The 27,566-nt window shown below is 34.9% G+C and overlaps 1 protein-coding gene across 1 annotated transcript; it reads left to right on the top strand.

Annotated features, from left to right (window-relative positions):
* Positions 1-534: 534 nt before the first annotated feature.
* LOC120343278 (uncharacterized) lies at positions 535-26,730 on the top strand. Its single transcript, XM_078110649.1, has 11 exons — positions 535-670; positions 1,480-1,833; positions 6,209-8,208; positions 14,541-14,605; positions 15,754-16,135; positions 16,801-17,582; positions 17,834-17,948; positions 18,439-18,786; positions 19,168-19,356; positions 23,927-24,119; positions 24,300-26,730. Exons 1-11 carry the CDS (start codon positions 582-584, stop codon positions 24,979-24,981), a joined length of 5,199 nt encoding a protein of 1,732 aa, XP_077966775.1. The 5' UTR covers positions 535-581; the 3' UTR covers positions 24,982-26,730.
* The last annotated feature ends 836 nt before the right edge of the window (positions 26,731-27,566 follow it).

Below are 27,566 nucleotides of genomic sequence, written 5' to 3'. Positions count from 1 at the left end.
TCTTTAAGTGATTATTATTCTGTATCGCGAATTCGCTTCTTTGCACTTGCTGTCGAATTATTTGACTATGGTTTACAGTTTCCAACTGAGTTCCACATACGACTCCTGCCAGAGACAATAGGACCTTTCTCGGTTGAACATAAAATGAGACACATTTTTATGTCAACAAATGATATTATTGCGGTCTATAGCGTTTACTTAACTTTCGAGTATTTCACTTTTCTAGCTTTGGGCGCCAGGTTATGCATTTAGTGCCTTGAAATTTATATGCTGATCATTTTTATATTCTGTTTATCTTAGATCAGGGATAAGGATATGGCCAAGGATAGGATAAGATAAATATAATCAAATAAAATAGATCAGAAAATTAGCGGCGTTTCAATAACAAAGCTGAACAGAGAAAGGTGAGGTCATTCATTACCTGGCCTAACCAAGTGATGGGGCAATAAATGGATTCTTCGTTTTAAAATGTGTCTCAATTTTTATGTATCTCAGGATTACATAGTTTATTTATACTATTATTTTATTTTCAACAGTTTGCTGAGCATGTATCAGATGCTAAATTCTAGTCTGTATTAGTTATGCTTGCTCTAGAGAAATCCAGTATCGCTTCTTCAAATTCGAACAAGGCTACGTTATCTCAGGACATTCTTACGACAAAGCGAAAAAGGTAATGTGTTCATTTAATCATTAGACATTATATAGCAAACAAATAGGTGAATACCGCTTTATGGTGATAAAAATAGCATTGAGGTATTTATTGCTGTTTACCTGATCAATAAACTACACACATTGAGGTCAACCTAAAGTCCTAAAATATGCATATTCAGTCCGATTAGAAATAAATATATTCATTTATAATTGTGTATTTTATAATTAAATATTTTGCTTATAATAATAAAAACTGTCGAATCAGTTACATTATTGACAACAGAACAAATCCATTAATAGCGTAGTATAAAATTGTAAATCGACCTGAGATTTCAGTGTCTCTTTATTGGGGTTTCCGCCTGCTAACAGCTTTAACTATATGCGCAAAATAGTGTTTATTACTTTCATACAAGGCTAATATCCTAATTTTTATTTTCAATATATTTGTAATAGGTAATATTTGTAATTGTATTATCTTTTTTCGATGAGTGGTATTCAATCCGTTATCAGTATTATAATGAAGATGATGACCGAATCATGAAAATCCGAATCACAAGGATATTTCCCCGATGCTATCGGCAGATTTGCTTTCTTGTAAAATGGTGATGATTTACGCCGATATCAAGCGAAAGCCTTGACTCGCATTTAAATACATTTTTCCGATACATGTACGTGTACGAACCGTGATCCATTGACCATCTATGGCACGTCGATGATTTTGCTCGGGAAGAAATTTTGACTTCGTCAGTAACACAAAGAAAATGCATGCTCAAACGAATCTTATGTTATTTATACATGAAATTGAATCGTGTTTATTTATACTTTCAGATGCATGTCTATCGACGAACGAAATCAATTCGTTGGGAAACGACTGAAAATAGTATACATAGCAACATTACCACAGGATCTGACAAAATTACCGCGAAACAGTCAGATTGGCAATGCACTATCTATGGCAAAGCCAGAAACAATAAATAGCGACACTAACACCAAGCTTGGGACGACCAAAAATACAGATAAAATTCAAATAAACAATGAAAACAATCAAATTGCTTCAGAATGGAATGATAAGGATATAAATGGTGACATGTTAAAATGGAACAAAAATGTCAATACAACCAATTCACAGGTGCTACAGAGTCAAAATCCAATGCAGTATTCGACTTCGAAAGAGTGCAAAAAGTAAGTGTTCAAGTTATTCTATTCACCGTTTGACTATGCATGATTTATCTATGAAAAAGGTCAGCTTCCACCGTCCATAGTATAAAGACGCGTTTCTGTCCTAGGTACATTACGTATAAATCAATCATAATCCGGTCTCAAAACATCAATCGAGTTTTTTTTTTATCTCATAATACGACAATGATGAGGTCGACTTACATTATAGCATATATGATTGGTAAATGAATGTGATGTCACCGTATATTGCTATTTCGTAGACCGTCTCAGAACTGCCAGTCGTCAGTTCACCCTTCAACTTCAATGCCCACGTGAATGAAGATGCGTTAAAAATCTCTATATGTTTTTATTCGTAATTTCCACAACACACAGAATACAAATCTTTAAACATTTATCCACACTAGCTTAACATTGAAAGATATCGAGTCGTATTTATGTTCTAAAAGAGTTCATTTCGATCGATGTTCAATACAGTCCATATTCATGATTTTAATGTTTCCAGAGTCCGTTACCATAGTTCAACTGTTTTCAATTGAAATTATTGTCTTTTCATAATGTTTTTGATTATTTCGGCTTCTCAGCAATTTGCTACTTTAATCGTTGTTCCAGGCAATTTCAACCTCCCCGACGTTCGTAATGGGTCGAATTTGATTTTCGCACGTTTTGTAGAGACGGTTTCTCGGCAATTGTTGAAAGCTGCTGAAAGAAAACAGAGATATTAGATCAGCAATGGCCCCAATTAACGACTAATATGTTAGTTAGATGATGGAAAGGAAACTTATCTTTCGCTTGGTCAGTTTTTTGGTTGATTCCGTCCAATTGTTGCCTGTCCTGGTTGTTGTCCATTGATCTGGTCCGTTTCAGAAGGTTAATTCAAGTCGGTTTTGTCACCATTTATAGCATGTATGATTGGTAAATGAATGTGATGCCACCGTATATTGCTATTTCGTAGACCGTCTCAGAACTGCCAGTCGTCAGTTCACCCTTCAACTTCAATGCCCACGTGAATGAAGATGCGTTAAAAATCTCTATATGTTTTTATTCGTAATTTCCACAACACACAGAATACAAATCTTAAAACATTTATTCACACTAGCTTAACATTGAAAGATATCGAGTCGTATTTATGCGTCGATCCTAAATCTAATCAAATACTGTAAACGTGAGCTCGTGATTCACGTTATAAACAGAAACTCCTTTTATCTCAATAAGGGTAATTATGTACATTGTACATCGTACGGATGGGAACTTAGATATAATTATTTCAATCAGTGCCAAAGGTCTTGAGAATATAAATTTCAATTTGATAATGACTGGGTGGAACATGGTATGTTCTTAAAACTGGTGTAATTTGATTCCTACGAAAGTCTTTGTTCGAATTTGGGGAAAAATTAACTTTGTTTTGATGATTTCAACATGAAATGGAGTACATTTGGGGGTTAATTGCTATAACATTACATCCAACCCACTCTTGTATCTGTGTGACAGGGCATGTTCTTTTACGTAGAGAAATAAATTCAAAGCCCAGACTTCCGTCTTTTATTTGTCAGATCATATAAATTAGGGGTCGGCAACCTTTTGTCGCTCGCGGGCCAAAATTAAGAGTTGCAAATCTTGACGGGCCGCACGTATTGTTTTAAGAAAGTCAGAAACCGAACGGGTGGCTGATGAAACATATTTTTACACAGATCAGAAGTTGAAATTGTAGACTGTAAATAGCAAGCGAACACTACGACGACTCGTAGCCTCAAGTCTTCTTACTAGGCAAAAAATTTACAAATGACACCTAATGTGACACTTGTTGTTGCATGGTTGTTAAATTTGGATAGAGTTTCCTTCAAGAAGATACGTTTTATGAAAATCAAGCAGTGACATATCTCTCGAATAGAAAATTGATTCTATTTCCTCATTGCATTGCATCTCAAGAAGCTCTTTACAAAGAGATACAATTTCACTGTGATATACATTTCAATAGACAATAGTACTTAAAATTCGCCTTGAAAACATATGTCGAATGTATTACGTGCAAATAACGCATTTTGGTCTATTAATCTGATCTGATCCAAGTCCCATACCTCAGACGACGACTGCGATGGCCATAGTACGCTGGGTGCAGTTAACGATGTAAGTAGACCATAGCCTCGTACACTGACATCTTGATATTCCAGAACTAATATTGGTATAATGTGTAATAATAATTTCTCTAGATGAATACATCGCACATTAGCATGCGTTGTGGGTGTTCTAGGTAAAATATTACAACATTACACATTGTCACATCAATATTACAAAACATAAATTAAAAAAAAACGGTATGTTCGACTTTGAAATTGATTTCGCAAAAACATTTGATTTATTGACATACATCAAAAATGGCAGTGTCAATTTTGCAGGCCATTGATTAAAATATTCCAATGTGGACGAATTGAAACCAAGGGACAACAAGCATGAAGACCAGCGTCAATTTTTTTGTATTTCAACCTATAGGCCGACTCATACTTTATGGAATAGGCCAAAGGAGACTTATAGTAACAGTCATCATCATTGGCAAATAACAAGTTGATTCACTTGCGAAACACTTCTATCAAATAGAGATAGATCGCATTTCATGAATAACTGAGTATTGCCGTGGATATAGTTGTGAGGAATGGGATATCCCGATATTTATGTAATATTTACACTAATATTATTTTGTAACAGTTTTAATGTAATCTGCATTGACATCCAAAGTCAAGTTGTATAGTATGGATTTCAAAATCAATTATAAACGCTAACTCATATTCCAGTGCATCGTACACGGGATCAGTATGATTGGAAGTTACGAGAAACTAGTATTCCATTTTTTCAAAGTTAGGGATTAAAGTTTGTCCAGACTTCAGGCTATCTGAGCAGTATAACCCAGAAGTTTGAAAATGAAATTTCGTCGTCCCTGCGCGAAAACAATCAACAGACATATGATCTGCGGTGGTCAACTCAATTCCGAGCCATCCAAAATTGTTTCCCAACTTGTTTCCCTCGTGCCCCAATTGTTTTAATCTCATTCCATATGAATACTTCAAATAAATCTTCTACCAAAATGTTGCTTCAATCTTGCTAAATCCGAACATGGCTTGAATTCTACTTCAACTATTTGCCCCAAAATATGAAATTAACTTAGAAAAGCGGGACAAGTGTACAGGGCCGAATGTACTGTACTGGATCGACTGACCAACTCGAAATATTTATTATTATTATTATTAGACACTAATGCACCATTGAAAATTTGTGTGGGGCCTCTATTCTTTTAGTGCCCTAAGCACGTTTTTATTTTGTTTGATGGTCAATCCACCCCTGCATGTGTGCTATAAAAGGATATGCACGGGGAAAATGGCCCGCAACACTTTTGTTATAAGACTTGGCAGTAATTTCAATTACCTCTAGTGAGAGTACCAATGACAACAAACCCAACCGGTTTAACAAAATTGGCACTTTCCCAGATCCTAAAATCAATATCCACGAAAGCATTTTTGTTTGATTCACTTGTAATACTACACATTTTGCGTTAGCAAGTTTCGTGTGAACGCATCAATTTATTTAATAATTATCGGTCGTGCGAGGGCGCAACGGAGTTGTCACGCGCACTCGTCACTCGAGAAAGGTGATCGTTGGATTTTGAAATATTTTCCTAAACTCCAAAGAATCGGGCTAGCAATGGCCTATTTTGCCTTTTTTGATATACACCACTCATGCCTCATTATCCAAGAGATAGCAAGATATCGAAATAACTAAGAACGCACATTGTGACTGGCAGACAGGCTTTGTTATGAATCGTGCAACATTGCTATGTCAAATAAGTGTATGTACCAATATGAAGGTAACTAATTTTGTTCGCCTATTTTCCATCAAGTTGTGTAAAGGGGCTTAAACTCATGAACAGGGGGTATATTAGCTTGGCTAACACAGACACAGACAGTCCCCGAACTCGTAATATAACTATAATAAGGAAAATCGGAATAAAATTATGGCCTAACCCTAACTTCGTACACATACTACAGGAGTACCCAAATAACAGCTTAATGCTGTCACTGTGTCCGTTGTTAGAAGCGCTGTTTGAGGAATTTAATAAAGATGTTTACAGACACAGCACGATTAATCGATTCGATGTTTAAAATTGTGTCGAAGTTTGCTTCCGTTCAGAACGGTTTAAAATTGCCCATTCCCGATCATCACCGGTCATTATGAATTTAAACACTTTATAATTTTATTTTATTACACACGTTTTTTGTGATTTATTTCAACGTTTCTTTTTCATCCACCGTGTTAAACGTTAAGTCTTAATTAGAAAAATATAACTTATTGTATATAACATTCTGACATATTTGTTTTTAACTATTTCTAGATATACAACGTCGACTGGAGGTTCAACTATTACAGGAACAGAGAAAGAAGGCTGTACGTTATCTGGAGCTAAAGTGATTTTATCAAAACAAACCCACGCATCACACGCGACAGACAATATTTCTATGGATATAAATGGAACTGAAAATTCCCCTAGAATTCTGAATTCATCGCAAGTCATTGGCACAATTGATAGTGGGAATATTCCTTGTGAATATGGACAGAAAATCAATGAATCAATGCAAAAAGATCCCTTTATGTTGTCAGATCGAAATACCATTGACAAAGAAAAACTTTCTCGAAGCGTGATATTAAAATCTCAAATTCGTAATCATGACAGAATAGACACAAATAACGGAAGTGCTGTAGCATCAGCGGAAAATACTTCGATAGACAATGTGAACTGTATTGAATTGACGAGAATACCAGTGAAGCTGAAAAAACACAACGTTGTTGCAGACTCATCTAATATTTCCTGTCCCAATTCTAAGTCAGGCTCCGAACGATCTACCTCATATCTTAATTCAACTTCAAGGTGGCCTCATGAAAAAAGCAACAACAACAAAAAACAATCCGTTGTAAACATAAGCACAATATCTCAGAAAGATCTAATGAAATTTTTGAGTCGCTACAATCTCACCCTAAAAGCTGTTCCCGAAAATACTTCTTGCACTGTGAATATGGGGTTGGCAAAATTTCGCACTGTGAGCGTCGATTCAAATCGACAAAATTCTCATGTATCGAGTTTGGGACAATTAGGCGACGCATCTAATGCTAAGACTTTCATTCTCTCTGACTCAGAGACAATTCAAAATAAGTTTCAACCTGGGTCAAATGAAACTGGCAAAAATCCCGTTGCCAATAGAAAACTTCGATACGAAGGTAACACAATTTTCAGAAGTACGCCCCAAGGAACTTTTAGCGATTGGAAAATAGAAGGTGCGCGATCAGCAAAATTGTGCAAAAGGCGGTCACGTGTTCGGTTCAATGGCAATATTGGTCGCATATGTAAAAAGTCAATGAAAATACGTAACTCAGCGTGTTTTGAATATACCGAAACAGGTAACAAAAATCTGTTGAAAAAGAATAAAATTGCCGATGTAGCGCAACCCACTGTAAGTACGTATAATAGATCAGAAACTCCAGACACATCTGGATTTGAATGCCCATTTAAGATGTTCCCTCTTTCGAATGCATTTCGGGACTTGGAACTGAGAGACAAGGCGACAAGAGAAACTCTTGAGACTTCAAAAGATTTTAATAATAGCGTTTCTGTAGGGTCAGCTACTGGACAATACCTCCGTACCCTTTCACCAACAATGACTAGTCTTTTCAACGACGGAAGCTGTTTGCTTAATGCCGGGGAATTCCATGCAGATCCAGTTTTAACTTCAGCAGTCGCTTTTAACAGCACGGAGACAGTAGCTGGCGATTTGAGCGACGATTTCGTAATTAATCAGGTGTTGTTATCTCCTGTAGCCAATAAAAATAAATCCCTAACTTGCCGGAATTTTACGTGCCTAAAAAGGAAAACGAGTGTTTTAGAAAAAGAAGATATCACGACCAGCAGTGAAGATAACAAATCACAAAGCGTTGGTGAATCGACTAACATAACAGAATTGGCTTCAGAAAATTTATATGGGTTTCCTGTCAGCGATATGGAAGATGAGGCTAGTAATTCAATTCCCAGCATTGATCTATCCGCACCAAAGTGCTCGGTTGGTGATAGTTCCACAAAATATTGCGTCAAACGTTCAAAATCGACAACTACGCGGGATAATATTGCTATGACGTTAAAGAGTAATAAATACGGTTGCAATAACTCTACAAACAAGTCGAATTTATGTCACCGTGGAACGAAAAATTGCGTCATTGTGTCATCAGCAACGCTATCTTCTTGCCATTGTTCTACTGATGCGTGCGTCGTGTCACATGACTCGAATACGTCGTCGAGATTGGAAAGAACGCAAGTGGGAACGGAATTTAACAAAAAGAATAAAGGTATTTGGTAATTTCTATCTTTCGACACGAATTGTAATTATGAATTAGTCAGAATACAAATTTTCATTTACATAAAGTTCTTCTTGCCCATATCCGAAAGTAACCAGCCATGATGGACACATTTTATGAGGTGTTATCACGCAATCACTCTGAACAAGGAGGTCTAAGCAGTCACTGATACGTAATATTGAAACGATAGTATTTTTATAGGGCCGGAAACTTCTTTGCTTAGCATTGCTTACTCAGTAGGTTACACACTGATTGGACATGAAAGGTGAACCTTTTTGTATGTAACTTTATTATTAGTTTGGCTCATTCGTCAATAACCTACGCAGGAGGGGGGAAAATATTCATGGAAATAAATACAAATAAGATTTTGACTTAAATAAAAGAAATAACCCTACGTCGTTGACTCACGAAGGCAAGATTGCCAAGTCTAACGCTTTAACCATCGGGGCATCCGAGTCCTGGCTATACGAACCCTGGCGGAGCTCCTCATTCCATGTCCACACTTGGTCGATTATAATAAAAGTAACCACGTTTTAAATCAAACTTATCATTTAAGTAAATTTGCGTATCTTGGATGCAATTTGAATAATTCATTATGAGCCCACGGATAACAACCTGAACGTGCTCTTGCTCGGTATATAACTAACGTTATTCTCATTCTTTCTAACAAATTTGTCAGTGAGGTAGTAGTTCCCACGAATAAACAATACAAGTCGTGAGCAGGATATTGCAGTACTTGAGTTCATCAAACACCTTCTCAATCTTGTATACAAATTTCTTGTTAAAACAATAGCATCGTCAGTAATATTCGAAGAATAGTGGAAACTTCGTAATCGGTTTTTATAGACGCAACTTCAAATTGTTTTGTGATTAATCAAAATAATTAAATACGCTATAAAAAGTAATCTTAAGTAGGAAAAATGACAATTTTTGGCTTCCTCCGTTTCATCCACTGTAATGAACTGCTTCTGATGCAGATTCGTAATTTGCAATCGTCTTCCGGGTTAACTTCTGGTTCCGACTTGTGAGCAAACAATTTTTTTCTAAACCCAAATGCATCACCTTTCAAGAACAACGAATGTGTCACACGTGACAAAATTTACACTATTTACTCGATTAGGATATTTCAATTTGACGCCACTTATAAAAGTTTCATCTACAGTACGGTATGACAATTCTCATTTTGTTACTAGATTGGTTATAGTTAGGAATTTCGACTGGGTTCTTGCCCAAAAATCCGCCTACAATAACACTCTCGTGCTTTTGTAAAAAAAAAAAAAAAATATTTCGGATTTGCACAATGGTAAAAATATTTTTTTTTTTCGTTGACAAATATAGGCTAGAATTGAACTTATATTTCATAAAAAAAATAGCAATGATTTAATCATTTGACGAAAATTTATATTTTATGATTCAATACCAAATCCTATATCAAACACAGTAGGCAACTTATACGTACACCACGGGACTTTAATTTTTGGTATTGTTAAATGTGACACCCACGTGATCACTCATAAACACAAATTTAACGGAACGCTTCTAACAATAAAGAGAATTTACTGATGTTTTAATGTAATTTTAGAGATGACTTTTTGAATTTAATTCCCATAGCCGAATTGTAAATTAATAGTTCTTTTATCCCCCATTTTCGATTGTCTCAATTGTCTGACATCTTATCAGGGCTTCAGTTATAATGACATGACAACAGAGAATACATTTACAATTCTATAATTTACCAAGACGTTTTACTAAGGTTTATCTGTTTATCATATGCAAAAACAAAGTGACAAAATTTGGATGTTTTTTGCCAACTTAAGACAACTAGGCAGTTTGACCTTAAAAATCCTATGTTTTATCTGCTGCCTCTGTTAGTATTTTAAGAGACATTTTTATCGAATTGTATCGGATGACAAGGAATGTTTCCTGTATAAAATATGGTGACATATTATGATTTTGACTCTCACTGGACAGTGAAATCTATCATAACTTTTTTATTTACAAATTAATCAATGTCCCAAAAACACATCCTTGTACATCTATATTGTACTGGCAATGAGGGTCAGTCAGATAATTTACTGTTTTATATGTACTCAATAATGCCCAGCTGAAAAAATTAGAGCAGAAGAAATAGGCTGGACAGATTAAAATACAACCGGTAATATATATATTACAACTGATTTTAGGTTAATTTTATTTTGTATGTTAAATAGTATAGTGATATATATTTAAGATAACCCAGATAAGTGGAGCAATCATATACATAGATATGATGTAATGTTATATTGTTATGGGTCGCGCTAAACGTTCTCCCTCGAATGACACTAACCCATCCGACGATATTATACGTCATTATTATATTCATAGATGTCTTTCAGTTGCCTTTATTAAATGGTGTCATCTCACGTTGTAGTGACTGCTCATACTGATTTTGAGTATATGGAATTTATTAATAATATCAGGTGGACTGTAGTAATGTTTCGAAAAAATGGAATACTTGAACATATATAAAATATCAAAACGAAGAATTTTTTCATCATAACTGCCAAATAGCATTGCATCTGATGAGTAAAACCTCGACAATTGAGAAAAATTTTATGAGATTAGATATTCAGATTCAAATTCGCAGTGCCCAAAACTTAATTTATTCAAAATAAAATTAAATGTAGATTTGTAGTACCAATTTATTCGTTCCTATCATCTACTATTCAAATCTTGGTTTTGCGTTATCGGGTAAATCAAGAAATTTGGATCTTTGAAGTATCAAAATATTATATAGGATTAAAATATGGTAACTTTAGGTAAGATGCGGACTATGCTGGTTTCGTTCTGATTCAAGAGAATACAATAACGAAAAAAACTGAAAATAAAATGAATGAGTTGGCTTCTATTTGTTGCAGATGATATAACACAGTATGTCATGTCGGAATAATAAATAGTAGTTTGGTAGTTCACGCGTAGTTTGGCGTGTTTTCCAATGTATTATTGCGTATAATATGACTATGTTCAACTAGATGTGATGATGAATCAGTTTTATATCATTGTAGTCTCAGACAGTTAGAAGTACTAGTATGCGCGTAATTAAGAATGCCGTCATATTAAATTAATCGTTGTTTTCATATAATGACTTCGTCAAAGTTGTTCAATGTGAGTTCTGATGTCTCTTAAATGTTTGAAAGTTTGAGCGTAGAGATGAAGAGTGGAGAGAAAAGTTTGCGATGAATTATGCAAAAGTGTGCGGAACTCCGCCCAACTAGGTTGTCGCTTTGGGCCTTGAAGTCGTACAGATTGCCGTTTTGAGTCGGTATGAGGCGCCGCAGCCGTATATCCAAACTTCGTGAGGTCGAAATTTTAAACGCCACCATTTTCGAGAGTAATGGTGGAACCTCAAGAGCTGGGTTCAAAATTTAAATTAAAAAAGCTTGAGATCTACAGAGTTTTTGTAATCAGAATTCTACTATAGCGTTGTCATAAACTATGGTCAGATTAGAAAATTATTTCAACCTAGAATTGGGAGTCGTAGCTGTAGTTAGATTTTTCTGAATGGCTCGAAGTCTGTAGTCAAATAGCAAATATATCTGATTTTGTAGCTTCTTTTATGGCAATTCATTGCCTAATGAGACGCTTTTTTTACTACCGAAAAACATTTTTGACGCGTACAATATTCCCAAATGCTGTTGAACTTTCCATTGCAGTATATTGAGTCTTGTCACGTGCAAATGGGGTCGACAGTTAGATATTGCACGTCTTTCGGAACTCGTTTCTAATTGAGAGTCGAATTGTTTTTACATGTATTATTTTTAGCGTGTTTCGAAAATAAAATGAAGTTTCCAGACGCTTGAAAAAAATATGTATAATCAAGATGCATTCGTTGATTATATGATAGATTTCATCTATGTAATTGCATTACCAGATTGCTTCTTTTGACATTGACCATAACCTGATTGCGTAATGATGTAGCTCTCTCTCACTTGGCTATAATTGAGCGATGTCGTAGTATAATACTGGAAGAACTGAGCTAATAGTAAACTTGATTTGTTTTACAAAACAAATGAATTTTACTAATTTTTCTAACAACTTTCCAGACCACTAATATATAATATTTATTATTTAAAATAACTATTTGATAGCTGTTTCCCTACACCCGGCTCTACTGATTTACGGTGTGACCCGTTCACTAAGATATTTTGGTTACGGTTTCAATCATGTTTTTAGAATTGATGTCCCAACCTGATTTCGTCGAAACTTTAGTTTCGAAAGTGGTTTTTGATAATAGATATAAAGAATAATAATAAACAACACATGTACTCACCCTTATGAAAACTCACGGTTTAAAATAGAAACAGGTTCTGTTTAGTTATCACTTATCATGATTATTAGTTGATGCTATATTATAAATAGGAAATCTAGTGAATGGTCGTCTGACTTCTTTCTATTCTGAAGTAGGCTCACCAATTTATGTATTTAATAAAAACATAGTGCGTAAATACAAAAATTGCAGATTAGATTACGGCACATGGGCGTTTTATGGGCTTCAACGTGGTATAAGCATTTATTTTGCTGGGGTTGTAGGTCGGCATTACCGGGTTGAGTTGGGAAGGGCTTAGTTTTTGTATTCGGACAAATTTAGTTTCAGTTGAATGTGTCCGCTTATTACTGCGCGTAGATATGATGGCGAATATTTAACAATGCCCACATGTTTCATATTTCAACTTTTAAAACATTAGTTACAAATATAAAATAACGTGCAAAATAGTGTCTGCTTGTATACGAAATGGTGTGATATTTAGAAATTAATCTATTTTATGATTACCATCATAGTTCAGCGTCAAACAAGAAAAGAGTGGGAGCTCTAATGATATGTAGGTAATTGAGTTTCACAAGAAGTTCAGTGTCTAACAAATAAGAACACTTGCTTGCATGTATCAAGCGTTCGACTTCCACTATTTTCTGAATGTATTTTAAAAAACATTCATCAATATTGCCACATGTAATATTTTAACTCTTAATATTACTATTTACACCTATCAAGGAGTCATCAACGCGTATGCGTTGCATAGGATCGTTAAAAAAATAAAATAATTACATTTAAGTAAAAGAGAGAAGAAGAGAAGAGATTATTTTGTATATTATGTAAGGAAACAATAATAATATGCATATTAATTTATTACATATGTAAATATGGATTTTCTACGCAGCCATTGGTGGAAAATTATGTCGGGCTTGACTCACCTACAGGTTAACGTAGGTGATCAAAAAATTTGCGTCACGTTTGACACGATAGCGCATACATTACGCCCTCCCCGCGATTGTACAACGTATGATTCTGAAAATTTCAATTGTAGTTATTCTGATACCAAACATGACGAACGAATGCTCGCAAACAAAGGTGATTTTGTTCCATACGTGGAGCATTAGTTATTCACGAGCTTTTTTACCGCCCGAGCTTTTTCAATGGATGGATGAAATGTTTGAAATGAATATTATTAGAGCAAATTACGCGATAGCTGACTCCACCCACTTCAACTGTTACGTAAATTCATATGATCTTTCATTATAGTCAGGCCATCGTTCTATGCGCATCAGTGGTTGGTCGATCAGAAAAGGTAAAGAATGTGCCGTGCCCGGTTTGGAAAGTTGAAAATTTTGATTTGGAATAAAAATGGAGTTAAATTGTATTAGGAAGTTGTAATAGAGTGCACCGAATATATCAGTATGCTTAAGTAAATAAAATACGTGTTTTTGTAAACGGTAGTTTTCTAATCAAGATTCCAGCAATATGTTTTGTGAAAATTTGTATTAGTATATCAACCTTATTCCAACCTGTGGAAGAAACTTCAAAAATAAATAGAGCCATAAATTTGCAGGAACGCAGGAAAATTTTGAAATCTAGTTAGGGACTATGGATGGCTTACTAGGCATTGTAAAATTCGCGTACAGATGAAAGCGATATGTGAAAATTGTACCGTGGTAACGCGGAAATTTTGATGTACGGCCATGCAAAACTTTTTCTACTTGTTTAACCCGCAATATTCCGATTGACATATAAACAATTTGTACTAGAGTTAATTTTCATGGCCGAGAATATATAATTGTGTTCTTGGTTTGGTATATATTTCCCTTAACCTAGTCCCTAGCCTTTAAATTTTAGGTAGAGGCCTTCTACTTTCTGTTGCTTTATGCATCTTGCTAATTTGGCTCAATGAATATTAAACTATGTTATTATTCAGACAGGCCATTCATTCGAGACTTGATACTGATTATATATAAAATATTCTTGATTTTCTGATCTTACTGTCAACTCTTTTTGTTTTATTCTATTTTAGACATTACTCAGCAGCAACTTAGTAAATACCCAACAAAGGCAATTGAAAAGTGGTCATCAGAAGAGGTAATTGTATTTGATTTGATATATAAAATTTACTCTGTAAATTTGTATATAAAAATTGGGTGCTCCAGAAGTATGCGCACCAAGATGTCGCACAACCCCTAATACTAACCGGTATACACATACTATGTTCAGGTTGTGCGCCATCTTAATGCGCATACTTCAGGAGGTACAAAAATTGTATGTTGAATTTCGGGCGTGCTGAATTTTCCACGGCGAAGACTTTTAAATTTTATTAACGTGTTGAGTGATGGTGAATATTTTCAAAATGAAACTCTATAATTATTATTAACGGACATGATCTATCTAACTATACCGCTGTACATTGTAAATTGGTTTAATTAATGTCGAGTTTTAGCATGAAATTTCTAAACGTCTAATATTGAGGGCTGATGTCTTTTGCGACAGTTAGGTTTATAGGGTATGATCTTAAATAATGAATATTTTTTAGATAAGGCGTTTTTTTCTATGCGGTGAAATTTCCTACAGCGAAGTTTCCTGCGGCGAGTATTCCTTCCAAGATATAGCTCCCGATTAATATAAGTGTTTAATTGAGAAAATTTTACAATCTCACATATCATTAATTTTTGTTCGGAATTGTGTAGTCTGTGATGTTTGAAATTATAATGAAGATATATACTATAACTAGGATATTGTGTTGTGTCCCGGTGATAAAATTGGTCATAAAGTCATCTTTTGTTAAGTGAAAACAAAAAATTTTGGTGTATTATAATATCGATATTTATCATGTTTATTTTAACATAATGAATATGCATTAGCAATAACACATGCGTTTATAACTCAATCAAATTGCGCCACACTGTTAGAAAACTAATGTAAAATTACTTACATGAACTGTATGACTTCCTTTTAAAATACGCTAAGAAACATCAGTCAAAATATGAGAAGAATAAGCATTACCTTAGATTCATCTATAATATCTTCTTCGGGAAATACAACAAGATTGAATATAGACGATTTCTGTTAAATTCATTATATTTTACAATATTTTTTATCACACTTAGTCATTGAGCGTTTGTCAGGTGGACCTGGAATTTGCCATTTTACACCGGAACCACGGCGTATAGGGTATTGTGGTTCGTTGCCTTTTTCTTTAGTTGTACTAATACCTAACGATCAAATTATTTTAGGTAGCATCGTGGCTCAACGATACAATACGACATTATGAGTTAGACAAAACATCATTGTGCACTAACCTAGATTCAAAAAACGTCGAGAACCAGAAACGCACAGGAAACATTTTTTCTGGGAGCTTCCTCAACGGCCGTGCTTTACGTAACTTGGAATTAGATAAGTTTCACGAATATTGTAAAAACGATTTATTGTTAGCTGAACACCTGATCAAAAAGGTGAAAGAGCTTTTGACTTTTTTGAATGGTAAATCGGATTCAGAAAGAGAAATAAACGAAAACGAAATGTATCATCAGTACCGTGGACAATGCGTCGTTGTGAATCCTAATTGTGTTCCAGCAACAAGCGTAGAACAGCTAGAAGAATCAGTAAATTTTGAAGGTGAGGTATATAGGGGAATGAATATATATATATATATATATGTGTTATATCTCATTTTATTGTATGAATAATTTTGTATTGTTAATTTGTTTTGGGCCGCGGTTGATTTCGGAGTTTAATAGATAAAACACGTCATAAGCCTCAAACCATTGTATTCATAATTTATAAATATAATTTGGTTATAATCTGATTTATGAAAAATTTCCACAGACCTTTTTTACCTTTCTAGTGAATAGAAAGGTATTTGCAATATCTAATTTAACGTGGCCGTTTTTGACAAAAGCTTGCGCAACTTATTTATTCAAATGTTATTCAATTAAGACGACGATTGCTCATCCATTGTCGTTTTTGTACCAAGTCATATGCTAAATTAATTTGGCTAAATTTAAGCGCATTGTATTCCCCATATCACTTTGTTCTAAAATCATTCTAATTATTTGACAATCTGATGTTTTTGATAATTTTTTCATCGCGGATTGGGCTATTACTTAAATTTTGTATAAATACCAAGAAATGAATATTAAGACCACTAAATTTGACGTAGGTTTTAAATAAAACCTGAATTGAAAGTTTCAGTAAAAAAGAATAAGCACGTCTAGCCGCCTGGTCTGGACAAAGATGCACCGAATATACTACAGATTTCTGATTCAACTTCTTTATCACAGATCTCTTGGGATCCGATAGCGTCCTTGGCTCTCTCGAGATAGCAGATGTGTTGGATTTTCAAGGGTCGTTTCTGAAGTCTCTCGGTCAAGAAAACGAACGTCGTCTGCATCATCGGACACATAGTTGTAACTCGACTGAGTTTTTTCACAATCATTTCTCACCTGCTGGTCGGGTACCTTCATACGAGGAATCTACTTTGCATAAAAATAAATTTGCTCATTATCCTGACGTATACCACGACACCCGATCAGAGCTACTTTCAAACGACTCCGTCCAACACTCTCTTCTCAAAGAATTTTCTTCCTACCCGCAACAAAACAAAGTACACGATTTTTTCACGCAAGCATCTTATGATGACTCTGTTTCGTCCACTACTGAATATTACCCTCCAGTGTCGCCTAGTACTTATTACAACGTTCCTCCTCCCCCTCTAATTGCAATGCATGATTGCGTGTCAAACGTAAGCACAGAAGTTACGCAAAAGCCAGCTTCTATTGTATCTGCCTCTGGAGAACTGGCAACACCAAATTTCATTTCATTGCGCGATCCCGCTATGTCTGACACAGACAGCGGAATTCACAGTCCAGAGTCTTCGCCGAATAAATATACGCCGGTCGTAAACACAACGGGAAGAATTGGCAATAACATGCCTGATAACACAGAGAATCGCGTCGAACTGAATGGAGTGTCTTACTGTGGTAATAATACAGCATGGCAACAGGCAAATAGTTCCCTCCTCAAATCTCTATCTCAAAACGTAGCAGCAAACATTCTAACGGAGGTAAGAATTCCTACTAAATTGTAGATCGACTTCATTTTTTGTAGTTCTTTTAACAAATTCTAGTATTGCGTCATTGTATATTCGTGACATATTAAGCAGTTTATTTTGGGCGCCGTTCTCACTAATTTCTAAATGATAGACAGTTCGGTTATCTATCTTTGACTGGTGCACGTTTACATCTGCCAGCATGCAAGTGATGATATGATTTATATCTGTATTTCGACGCCCCCAGTTTTTTCTTAATATTACAGGTGTCTGTCCCTTCCAAAAACGATTCCACATGCCCAGTGAATGACGAGGGTTCGAAAGAAGATTTGTGGGAGCGAGGATCGACATCATCTACGACATCGACCCTAACAGCTGGTGGTAAACGGCTTTTTATTACAGTTTAAGTTATTTTTACCCACAGTCCTTTTAAATTGGTATATTGTGAACTATATACCGACCGATACCGCATTGCATTACGAGTAAATAGTATCAAAATCAAAAAACGAATTTAATATAAAGCCTACAGGATGTTCATAAGGTATTATATGTTTAACGGAATTTATCAAAACCATATTTAGATATCCCTTCTGCTGTGTTGAATGTAGTAACTTAAATAAACACTGGTTAAAATATACCGAATCCGTTTGACATATATTGAGAATTGACTTCATAAAGAAACATATTGAAATTGTAACGGGACTTTATGAATACGCTGCACAGTATATATATGAATAAACCAATGCATTTCATCGTAGCCGAATTCTTTACTTTCTATTCAGTTTATGGAAGCGAGAAATGTTTTATTGATTTCTAGCTGGTTATGTCATGTCCAAATTCAGTTGAATAACAACCTATTTTTCTTGTTCAGAGTCAGAACCTAAGCTTTTCAATATGGACGACTGTCAAACATACATAGCAGACGCTTCTATGCAATCTCTTCCATCTTTCGCCAACAGTACATCTTCGCTAACCGTCCGTACACTAGACGGAAATGTAGTTTTTGTGCCTTCTTCTCTGAATGATGCAACTAAAGCAAATGCCGCAAACAGTATGGTACAGTCTCAGAATACAAAGGGATGCCATCAGTTTGTCACACAAGGCAATATTACCACTGTTTATCCGTCTTTTGTATCACATAATCGTCGCATAGGTACAACAACACAAGATGGAGAAGTCGGCGTAAACGGAATCCGAGGGCAAAACATGGAGTCGATAGGTTAGAAATATTATTTTATCATTACTCACCAACTAAAAGTAGGGGGTGGTAGTGCTGTCAAATGTGCTAAGATGCAATTTCGAATACCAATGTTGTATAGGACATTCTATTGACGTCATACTCTGTCGAATGAATCTTATAACTATATATTTGATCATGCAGTTGACAGATTGTGATAATACATTACAGTACATCCAGTATATGTTAGCACGGTCCGGCAAACTTTTCTATTCAGTTCATACAAATGGTTTGGTCACAAGATAAAACATCCGATTCTTTATGTGATCGGCGATTACCAGTTTTCATTATGAATACGACCATACAATAGCGCTATACTCTGGTAGAGATATTCATTTTACTTTTGACGTTATCCTTTTTCAGTTCCGACAAATGCCTTGATTACCAAACAACACTCAGATCCTTTATGCGGGATACAAAATCGCCGATTTACCGGATTTCATTCGAACAAGAAAAGACAATTTCAGAGTGGGTTATCAAGAAGACATACATGCGATGGACAGGATGCATCTTTCATTGATTCGTTTGATCTGAAAGTGCGAAGAACTTCAGGTAATATTTATTAATTATTCGGATCCGGTTAAATTAAAATTATTTTTATTTTACTACCAACGAGCGCGATAGCCTAACTTCGCGTGCTTGATATGGTGTCAGAAAAATAACACAACTGGAATGGTAGAGCGCAATCTGGAAATATAAAATTCATTTTACTATCTCCTAGCTTATGCGCTGACTTGTTGCCGCTGCTAGAAAAATTCGCCACAGGAAATTTCGCCGCGTGAAAAATCGCCGCAAGAGCATTTTGCTGTAAAACAAGTATTTGTGATAAAAACAGTTAGGTTTTTGAAATATCTTTTTATTCAAAAAATATTTTTATTCGTTATTTAAGAGCATACCCTAACCCTATAAACCTAAATGTTTTTATTACAAATACTTGTTTTACAGCATAATGCTCTTGTGGCGATTTTTTATGCTATCAAAAATACTTGATTTACAGCAAAATTCTCTTGCGGCAACTTTTCATGTGACGAATTTTCCGGACACGCTTGTTGACTTTGTGTGCTATGAAATAAATACCAATATAGACTGTTTTGTCTCAGATCAATAGTATGGCTAAAACAAAGAATGTGTGTTTCGTCGATTGAGTTCTGCTGTACCTATTGTTCATTTATGCTTTTGGGCTGTTGGACCCGTATGCATATAACTAGTGCGAGATGCTGTATACGCAGGGCTTCCCAAACTTTTGAGCTCGCGGCCCCTTTTGATATATTACAATTTTTCGCGGCCCTTGTTCACGCTAATAATGCTAAACAGTTCAAAGGGCTACTCAATAACAAAAACATCTGTCCTCAGATTATTCAATGTAATGGGTGCGAATGCTTCTTGTTGCATAACAAGTTCAGCCGTGGCGCGATGTTTGTTTATGCAGGCCTAATGATAAATTACGATGTCTGCCCACCGACGACCTGGTCCTAATCCGGAATTGTTCACTCTTATTGATCAAACTTAGCATTAAGCAGCGGTTTGCAGCGGCACTAAATCATCAAGGAAAAAGCTAGTGGCGCACCTCCACGAAAAAGCTAGTGGCGCACCTCCACTAAAAAAATATGCTGCCGCAAAATAAAACACAAGTTTGTCATCGTTAATATGTACTTTATGCCTTTTGAAGTTTATAAACATGTAGGCTTAACTCTGCCTAGCTTTTCTTTAAAATGTTTAAAACCCACTCATGTTCGATAAACTCGGTTCAGCAAATGAATAAACTGCGGCCAACGAAATTGCAGCATTAGGGTTTACCTGTTACGTAACAACGTAACAGAAAGTAAATATTATAGAAATGTAAAATGAATTTGATTCATATACACATCATTTGCTTTAATGAGAAACAATAAAACATTTGGAATAAATATAATATGTAATATGTTTCGAGGCACACTGAGCAAATCGCTTTCCGGAGCCGCTAGCTTAGCGTTTAAAGCCGGCATTGTTATGCAAGCACGCAAATCGGTTCAAACGATCAGAATATGCATTGTTATGCAAGCGCGATGATTCTACCGTGTTTCCCCCAAAATAAGTCCAAGCCTGACTTTTAAAAATGATTTTAATTCAAGCGCTCGCCTTGAAAAAAGACTTCGTCGATAGCGCAATTTGTTCACCTAATCCCGTGGAAGTTTCAATTCTGCTAGGGCGTCGAAAAATTTCGTGATGGTGTTATAATAAATAAGTTTAATTCTGAAAATTTGGTTTTCTGTAGATAACGAATATTTTTCCTTGGTTTAAAAAGCGTTGCGCACCCCATCTCCTTTGCGATTTCGTATTTATATAGAGCAGGCTTTTCTATCATGTGATACCATAAATGTGATTTCACTGACTGTTGTTAGGTTTTGTTTGTTCGCTTATATAAAACTCATTGCAAAAAAGGTATTATATTGAAATGTATCAATACGTACGGTATGTTTCACGGGAAGTCGCAACTTGAGCTTATTTCTGGAGGGCGTCACAATACAATGAAGTTCGAAAACCACTGAGTCCTAGTCGATAGAAAGAAATTTACTTTTTGAATGGTTAATAATCTATATGTAGCAGCTATTTTAAATGAAAACGTGTTATTAAGTTGGTATCATATTTGATCATATTATTTATATATTTCGGTATTCATATTTTGTATATTAAAAAAATCTCGTTATTCTCTACATCCCCCAAAAATGAGCCCCAGTGTTCGAAAGAAAATTGAAGACAATGTCTTATTTTCGGGAAAACACGGTATGATGATGTATATTCACTCGGAATCTCGGTACTTTGTGTACTGTAGAATAGATACAGTACTTTGGCCCCTAGTTTGGGAAGCCCTGCTGTATAAGTAAAGATAGCAATTCTGAGTAGTTTAAGAGTCTTGTGTTAGTGTGCGAAAATGCCAGTGAATGACTTGAAACGCATGTTTTGCTTGAGAATCTCTGAGATACATTCTATTTTAAACCAAGCCAAGCATGGAGCACCCAGATCCTATTAAAAATAAGACCAATATTGTTTCCTCATTACAGATGATCATTTTTACCAACGATAATGATCGTTGAGTTTATTATATTATATTGTCGATACGATTAAGTTCAAAAACGTGACATGCATGAATATTAAAGCGCCATTAGAATTATGGTTACAATGCATATATATATATATAATGCACCAATTCGATGAACGGGAGCAAGAATTTAAATGACATTGAAAAGTAATCAAGGGAATTTAATGTTGAGGTGGTTCACGTTGCGCCATTTAAAATGAAATGACTCTTAGTAATAGGTGTAGGTTATAGTTCACGTTTACATTATTCATATCATGCCTAAATTGCACAACACATCCAGGTAGGTGGCTACAATTATACATCCATAGCCTTTCCATTGGCTGTAATTGGTTCACTTTATAGCAATTAATATATGTTTATTCTTTACTTTGGGTTTGTCTTTGTTTGATTATAAATGTAATCACCATTCACGCTCACACTCGCTGATTTTGAATATTTGTAATATACTCTTAGAAGGCCTGGGGTAGTTATTCGGCTGTATTGAGTTATTGTTTATGCATAACGTCTTATTTTAGTTAGTATTTCAATAATGTGGTTACTGTGTTCGGCAAAATGAGAAATAGACCGTATTTTTATATATTGCGCTCAATAAAATGCAAAATTACACTAAACAATAATCACTTAATATTGAATTATACTATTGTCGCTTGGGATCTTGTTATACATCCCTCCCTACTGGAACAGTTAACTCCGGGTATAACGATGGACATTTTCAGCATTTACATCTCTTAGGTTGCGCTTTTTACTTATTACCCCCAATAAAAAGCCGAAATAAGGCAATTCCAATTTTGAAAATAACCCTTATTATTGACATAGGGTATTGTCATAATTTACTATCCTCTTTTAAATTTCATCAACAGAAACCTCAGTAACATGTCATTTGCGTTTTTCGGCCAACATCTCACGTGACTCGTTTTTATGGTATATATCAATTATTACCTATCAATCGAATTTAAACCGAAGATAGTTGTTAACTTTACACAAAACGCTCAACCTGAGTCACATGTTGCCAGCCAACACATATTCAACCAAACTTTATGATTAAATGAAAAGTAACAAGGGAAATTTTATTTATCTCTGATTGACGCATTTTGGTGCAAAGTTTTATCTCTATTTTGGGCGGTGACTCACAACGAATCGCATTCACAATTTATTTAACGAAAGTTGTATATCGACGCACCTAATAAGTAATATATACAGAAAAATCAAACTGAGGCAAATCAGAAACTTATTGGCAAAATATATTCACAAAGCCGAATCATGCATAAGTAGTATAACTGGTACCAACATAGTGAGAAAGGGTTGATATTTCTTTTGGCGGGCTATCGATGGATATTATTTTTTTGCATTGAAAATTGCAACTCATCCTTAGGGGGAGTCAATGTTTTTTTTTTCAATTTCCGTGTTTATATTTCCGAAATGCCCCAAAACACACGTTTCTTTTGTTGACATTGTCACAATAGTAATCAGAAATATTCAAACGAGTGTTTTGGTGAACAAAGTCAATTTATAATATTGAAATCTGACACCACGTCTTCATGAATTCGAGTTATAATTTTCGGAATCTGTTCAATTCCGGATTAGGCTATAATGCATAATCATCGGCAACGACTACTGAAAACTGCCTCTTTTCGAGTTATTTACTTAGGCTGGCATGTCCGTAACCGATTGTTGCTACACTTATATCGGTATAACACCCGGCTTCAATCGGTTTTCATAATTTCAGATAGCAATTGCTGTAAAGTAGAGAAACGAATTTTCCAATTCAAATTATACTGGTTGTAGGGTGGTGTTGTCGTTAACGGTATTTAAAGACAAATAAGTACTTTTTTGGTGCGGAATTATATGACCTGATATCGTAAAGGCTAAAATTAGCAAAAAACTTATTAGGATCTTTGAATCAATAAGTTTGAACAATTGTTCATCAAGATAGGGTTTGAGTCTAAAAAAGGTAAGGAATTCGGAGTTCAGGCATTGAGCCCATGTCGCGGAATTTAGCCAATTACCTCGAACATTTCTCACATTATTCAATTTATTTTGCAGGAAAAAGTATTCACTTATGGGAATTCATCCGAGATACACTACTCGATCAAACGTATTGTCCGAGTCTGATCAAGTGGGAGGACAGAAAATCTGGAATTTTCAGATTTGTTCAGTCAGACATTGTTGCAGGAATGTGGGGCAAAAAGAAAAATAATCCGAAAATGACATACGAAAAACTGAGCAGAGCTATGAGGTATGTTGCTTGCCAGAAATTGTTGTAAAATGTTCTTTATTTAGATTTCATTTCATGTATAACAAAAATTATTATATGACAACTTTATTAACAATTCGTGGAATCTTGGGTATTTTAGGAGATATAAATCTATCTAGTATTTAAACGAAATCGGCATGACAGAGTTATTTTCATTTTAAGGTACTACTACAACCGTGGTATTCTGGAAAGAGTTGATGGACGACGGCTCGTGTATAAATTTGGTCCCAACGCTCATGGCTGGCAGCAAATTGGCGAATCCAATGAAACGCAGGAACCGGATCAAAATATTCAAGAGGAGGTCAAAGTAAAACCAGAAAAAGGTCCAAGAAATAATCCACTACAAAGTCAAAAAAACAGTCTAACCACATCGCTTCGAAGACCAGCAAATTGTAAAATTTCCGTTACGATGTCAGATAATGTGTTGCCTGATTCGCGAAAAAGGCGTCGTTGTTCCAGCGACCAAACGCGTCAAAATAAGTCAACGATAGACGTTGCTGTTAAAGCAAAATCGACAGAAACCCAAACCATGCCGAGTCTGATCGAACAAATAGTAAAAGTTAAAAAAGAATGTGAGAAAATGATGGAAGTCAAACCAGAATCGTTCAAGAGTACACCGTCGCCACAAGCAGAACCTACTTCGTGTATCGTTTACGTCGCTCGACAGGTGCAACCAGCAGAAAAGAAGGAGCGACAATGTAAAGAAGACAAAGTTTCACTTGTGCCGTCACCAGAAGCATTGAAATGGTCTAACGATCAACAGATCAGCAATTCACCTAGCAAACTTCCAAGTGCTGAAGTCTTATTAGGCAAGCATTACAAAATCGCCACTGTCGCAACCTAAAAGTATTGCAAAAAATGATGAAAAACCTAACTTAACACAACAAAAAAGCGGTTTTATCATCAATTATAAACATATCATTGGTACTATTGAACATACAAAGCGACCCGATTAATAAGCTTCACGAAAAAATACAGTTCTTTCCGGAGTAGAAATTTCTGACAATTTGGCCATATGCTTCATTGTTATTCAATCAGTTGTAGTTTGAATAATCATCCGGCATGCCGGTATGTTATTTTATGAAAATTGTTTAATGCAGGTTTGTGAGCTTAACTACCTAAGTCTATTTCTCATGTCTGTACTCCATGATTTCAGAATCAATATTCATTCACAGCTTTCGAACGAAGAAACTAATGTTACTTTTTAGCGTATAAAGACGCCGTGTAATTATAAGCTGTGGCTTGAGTGTGCAATAAATAAACGCATATTAAGAATATCCAATAGTTGTCGGAGATTTCTTCCAATCATGAAAATAAAAATACCCAATTATATCGTGATGTGAGTTGGCGATTACCTTAATTTTCAACACTCAACAGCCTTTCTAGCTTTTCCAGGCAACTTTGACCACACGATCCGTTTCCTATTTTCCATGTAAATAAATGAGGCAACTATTAATCTATTAGAGAGAGTATTACAAATTACACTTTTACGTCTTATGATATTTTTTTATTTACTGACATAAATATAAGTTTTAGTAAAATAAATAATATTTCACGACTTTGTTCTATCGTTAAATGCCCTCTTTTTGTATTTATTTTTAATACACTTGGTCCTTGAACTGCATATTTACCAGATACCTTATGGATAAAATTCTTCGATGCTGTTTTTCATACCTGTGCAGAAGCGGACCTAATTTATGACATGTACTCTGTTAATGGCAAGAATTTTACAAAATTTATCTCCGATTCATTATGTGGAATTATTAGTTTAGAATTCATCTTGTAAACGACACGAATAACTAACGAATATCTAAATAAATTAATATAAATATGTCGATTTGTAATCAGTATTGAACATATATATTTTGTGACTGAAAAATAATGTGGATTTTCCTAGACCGTACTTTTCAACCTGCGATTAAGCTCCATTTTCATTTACTTGCGCCCTTTTTTAACAAAATACTAGTTCAGGGTATAGTTTTTCACTTCGTGAAAACGAGACAAAAATGAATACTTAATATGTTCCAAGGTATGATTTTATATTGTAATTCGTGTGTAATATAAAAACTTATTTGTACCAAGGGATCCATGGTTAATAACACAACACGTTTATTCGGATTGATTCCAGAATGATGGTAAATTTATCCAAATCCAACTTATTTTTTGTATTATGATGAAGCTTTTTTGCATAGACATTTTGGCAAAACATGCTACCATTTCAAGTTGACAATGGACATATGGATAACAATGAAACTGTATTGCAATGTCGACCATTTGTATCCTACTTGACAGGGTAGCGAATTGGTTGAAATTATGTTCGTTTCCCCCTTCTTTCTTCAGTAGCAGTTAGTTCCTCTACTGTGTAAATATTGATAACAGCGTTAGTATACACTTTATACAGTAGTATAAAATTATGTGTTATATTTCACTTAACATCATTGTCTCTTAAGATTTTTTCGAACATTATCGAAAAAGCAGTAATTCGTAATATATATATATATATATATATATATATATATATATATATATACATATTGGAACTGTATATAAATTTCTTTTTATTACTTCAACTTTATATTTAATATGTTTGATATTGAAATAAACAGAATCTGGCTATGCAATAATTTGTGTTTTGATGTGATACGCTGAAATTTAGCCAAAGTGCAGCTTTTTAGATTTTTTTTACATAATATGTTTTAATGTATATTATTTACAACTAATGATTTAAATGATGCCCATACCTGCCTAAAGTAAACTTGGGTAATTTAGAGTTCTTCTCTATGGTCCCCGATATGTATTTTTCATATCAAGTTGATGTAATTGCAAGTGCACCACACTGCTATGACAGGTTACGTACGACTCAAGGGTCTGCAATCTTTTGTCGCTCGCGGGCCAAAATTAAGGGTTGCAAGTCTTGACACATATTTTTTAGAAAGTTAAAAACCGAACAGATGCCCTATGAAGCACAATTTTTTTCACACAGATCAGAAGTTGAAATTAAGAAGACTGCGACAACTAGTGAACTCAACTTAGTCGTCTTAATAGATGAAAAAAATTCAAATGACATTCAATGTGACACTTTTTGTTGCATCACGCTTGTTAACTCTCCGACATCAGGCGGCATGTCAAGATTAAAACGTTTTCTAAATGGACATCACTTTTGCATAGTTTGTCAGATTTGGAGAGAGTTTTCCTTCAAGAAGATACTCTTTATGAAAATCAAGCAGTGATATATCTCTCGAATAAATTATGAATTTTATTTTCTCATTGCATTGAGTATTTTCTGCGTCATTGAACCCGCTGCACTCAGCATCAACTTTTCTGCGTTTTGTTGCCATTTGTCTAATTATAATTAAATTGTAAGCTAATTAAACGAGTAGCTGTTCACTAAATTGTTAGGTTATATTATAATTTAGTCTACACGTGTCT

This window comes from Styela clava, chromosome 3 (genome assembly GCF_964204865.1).
Source record: "Styela clava chromosome 3, kaStyClav1.hap1.2, whole genome shotgun sequence".
NCBI classification, from domain to species: domain Eukaryota; kingdom Metazoa; phylum Chordata; class Ascidiacea; order Stolidobranchia; family Styelidae; genus Styela; species Styela clava.
This window is presented reverse-complemented; position numbering and strand designations above follow the sequence as displayed.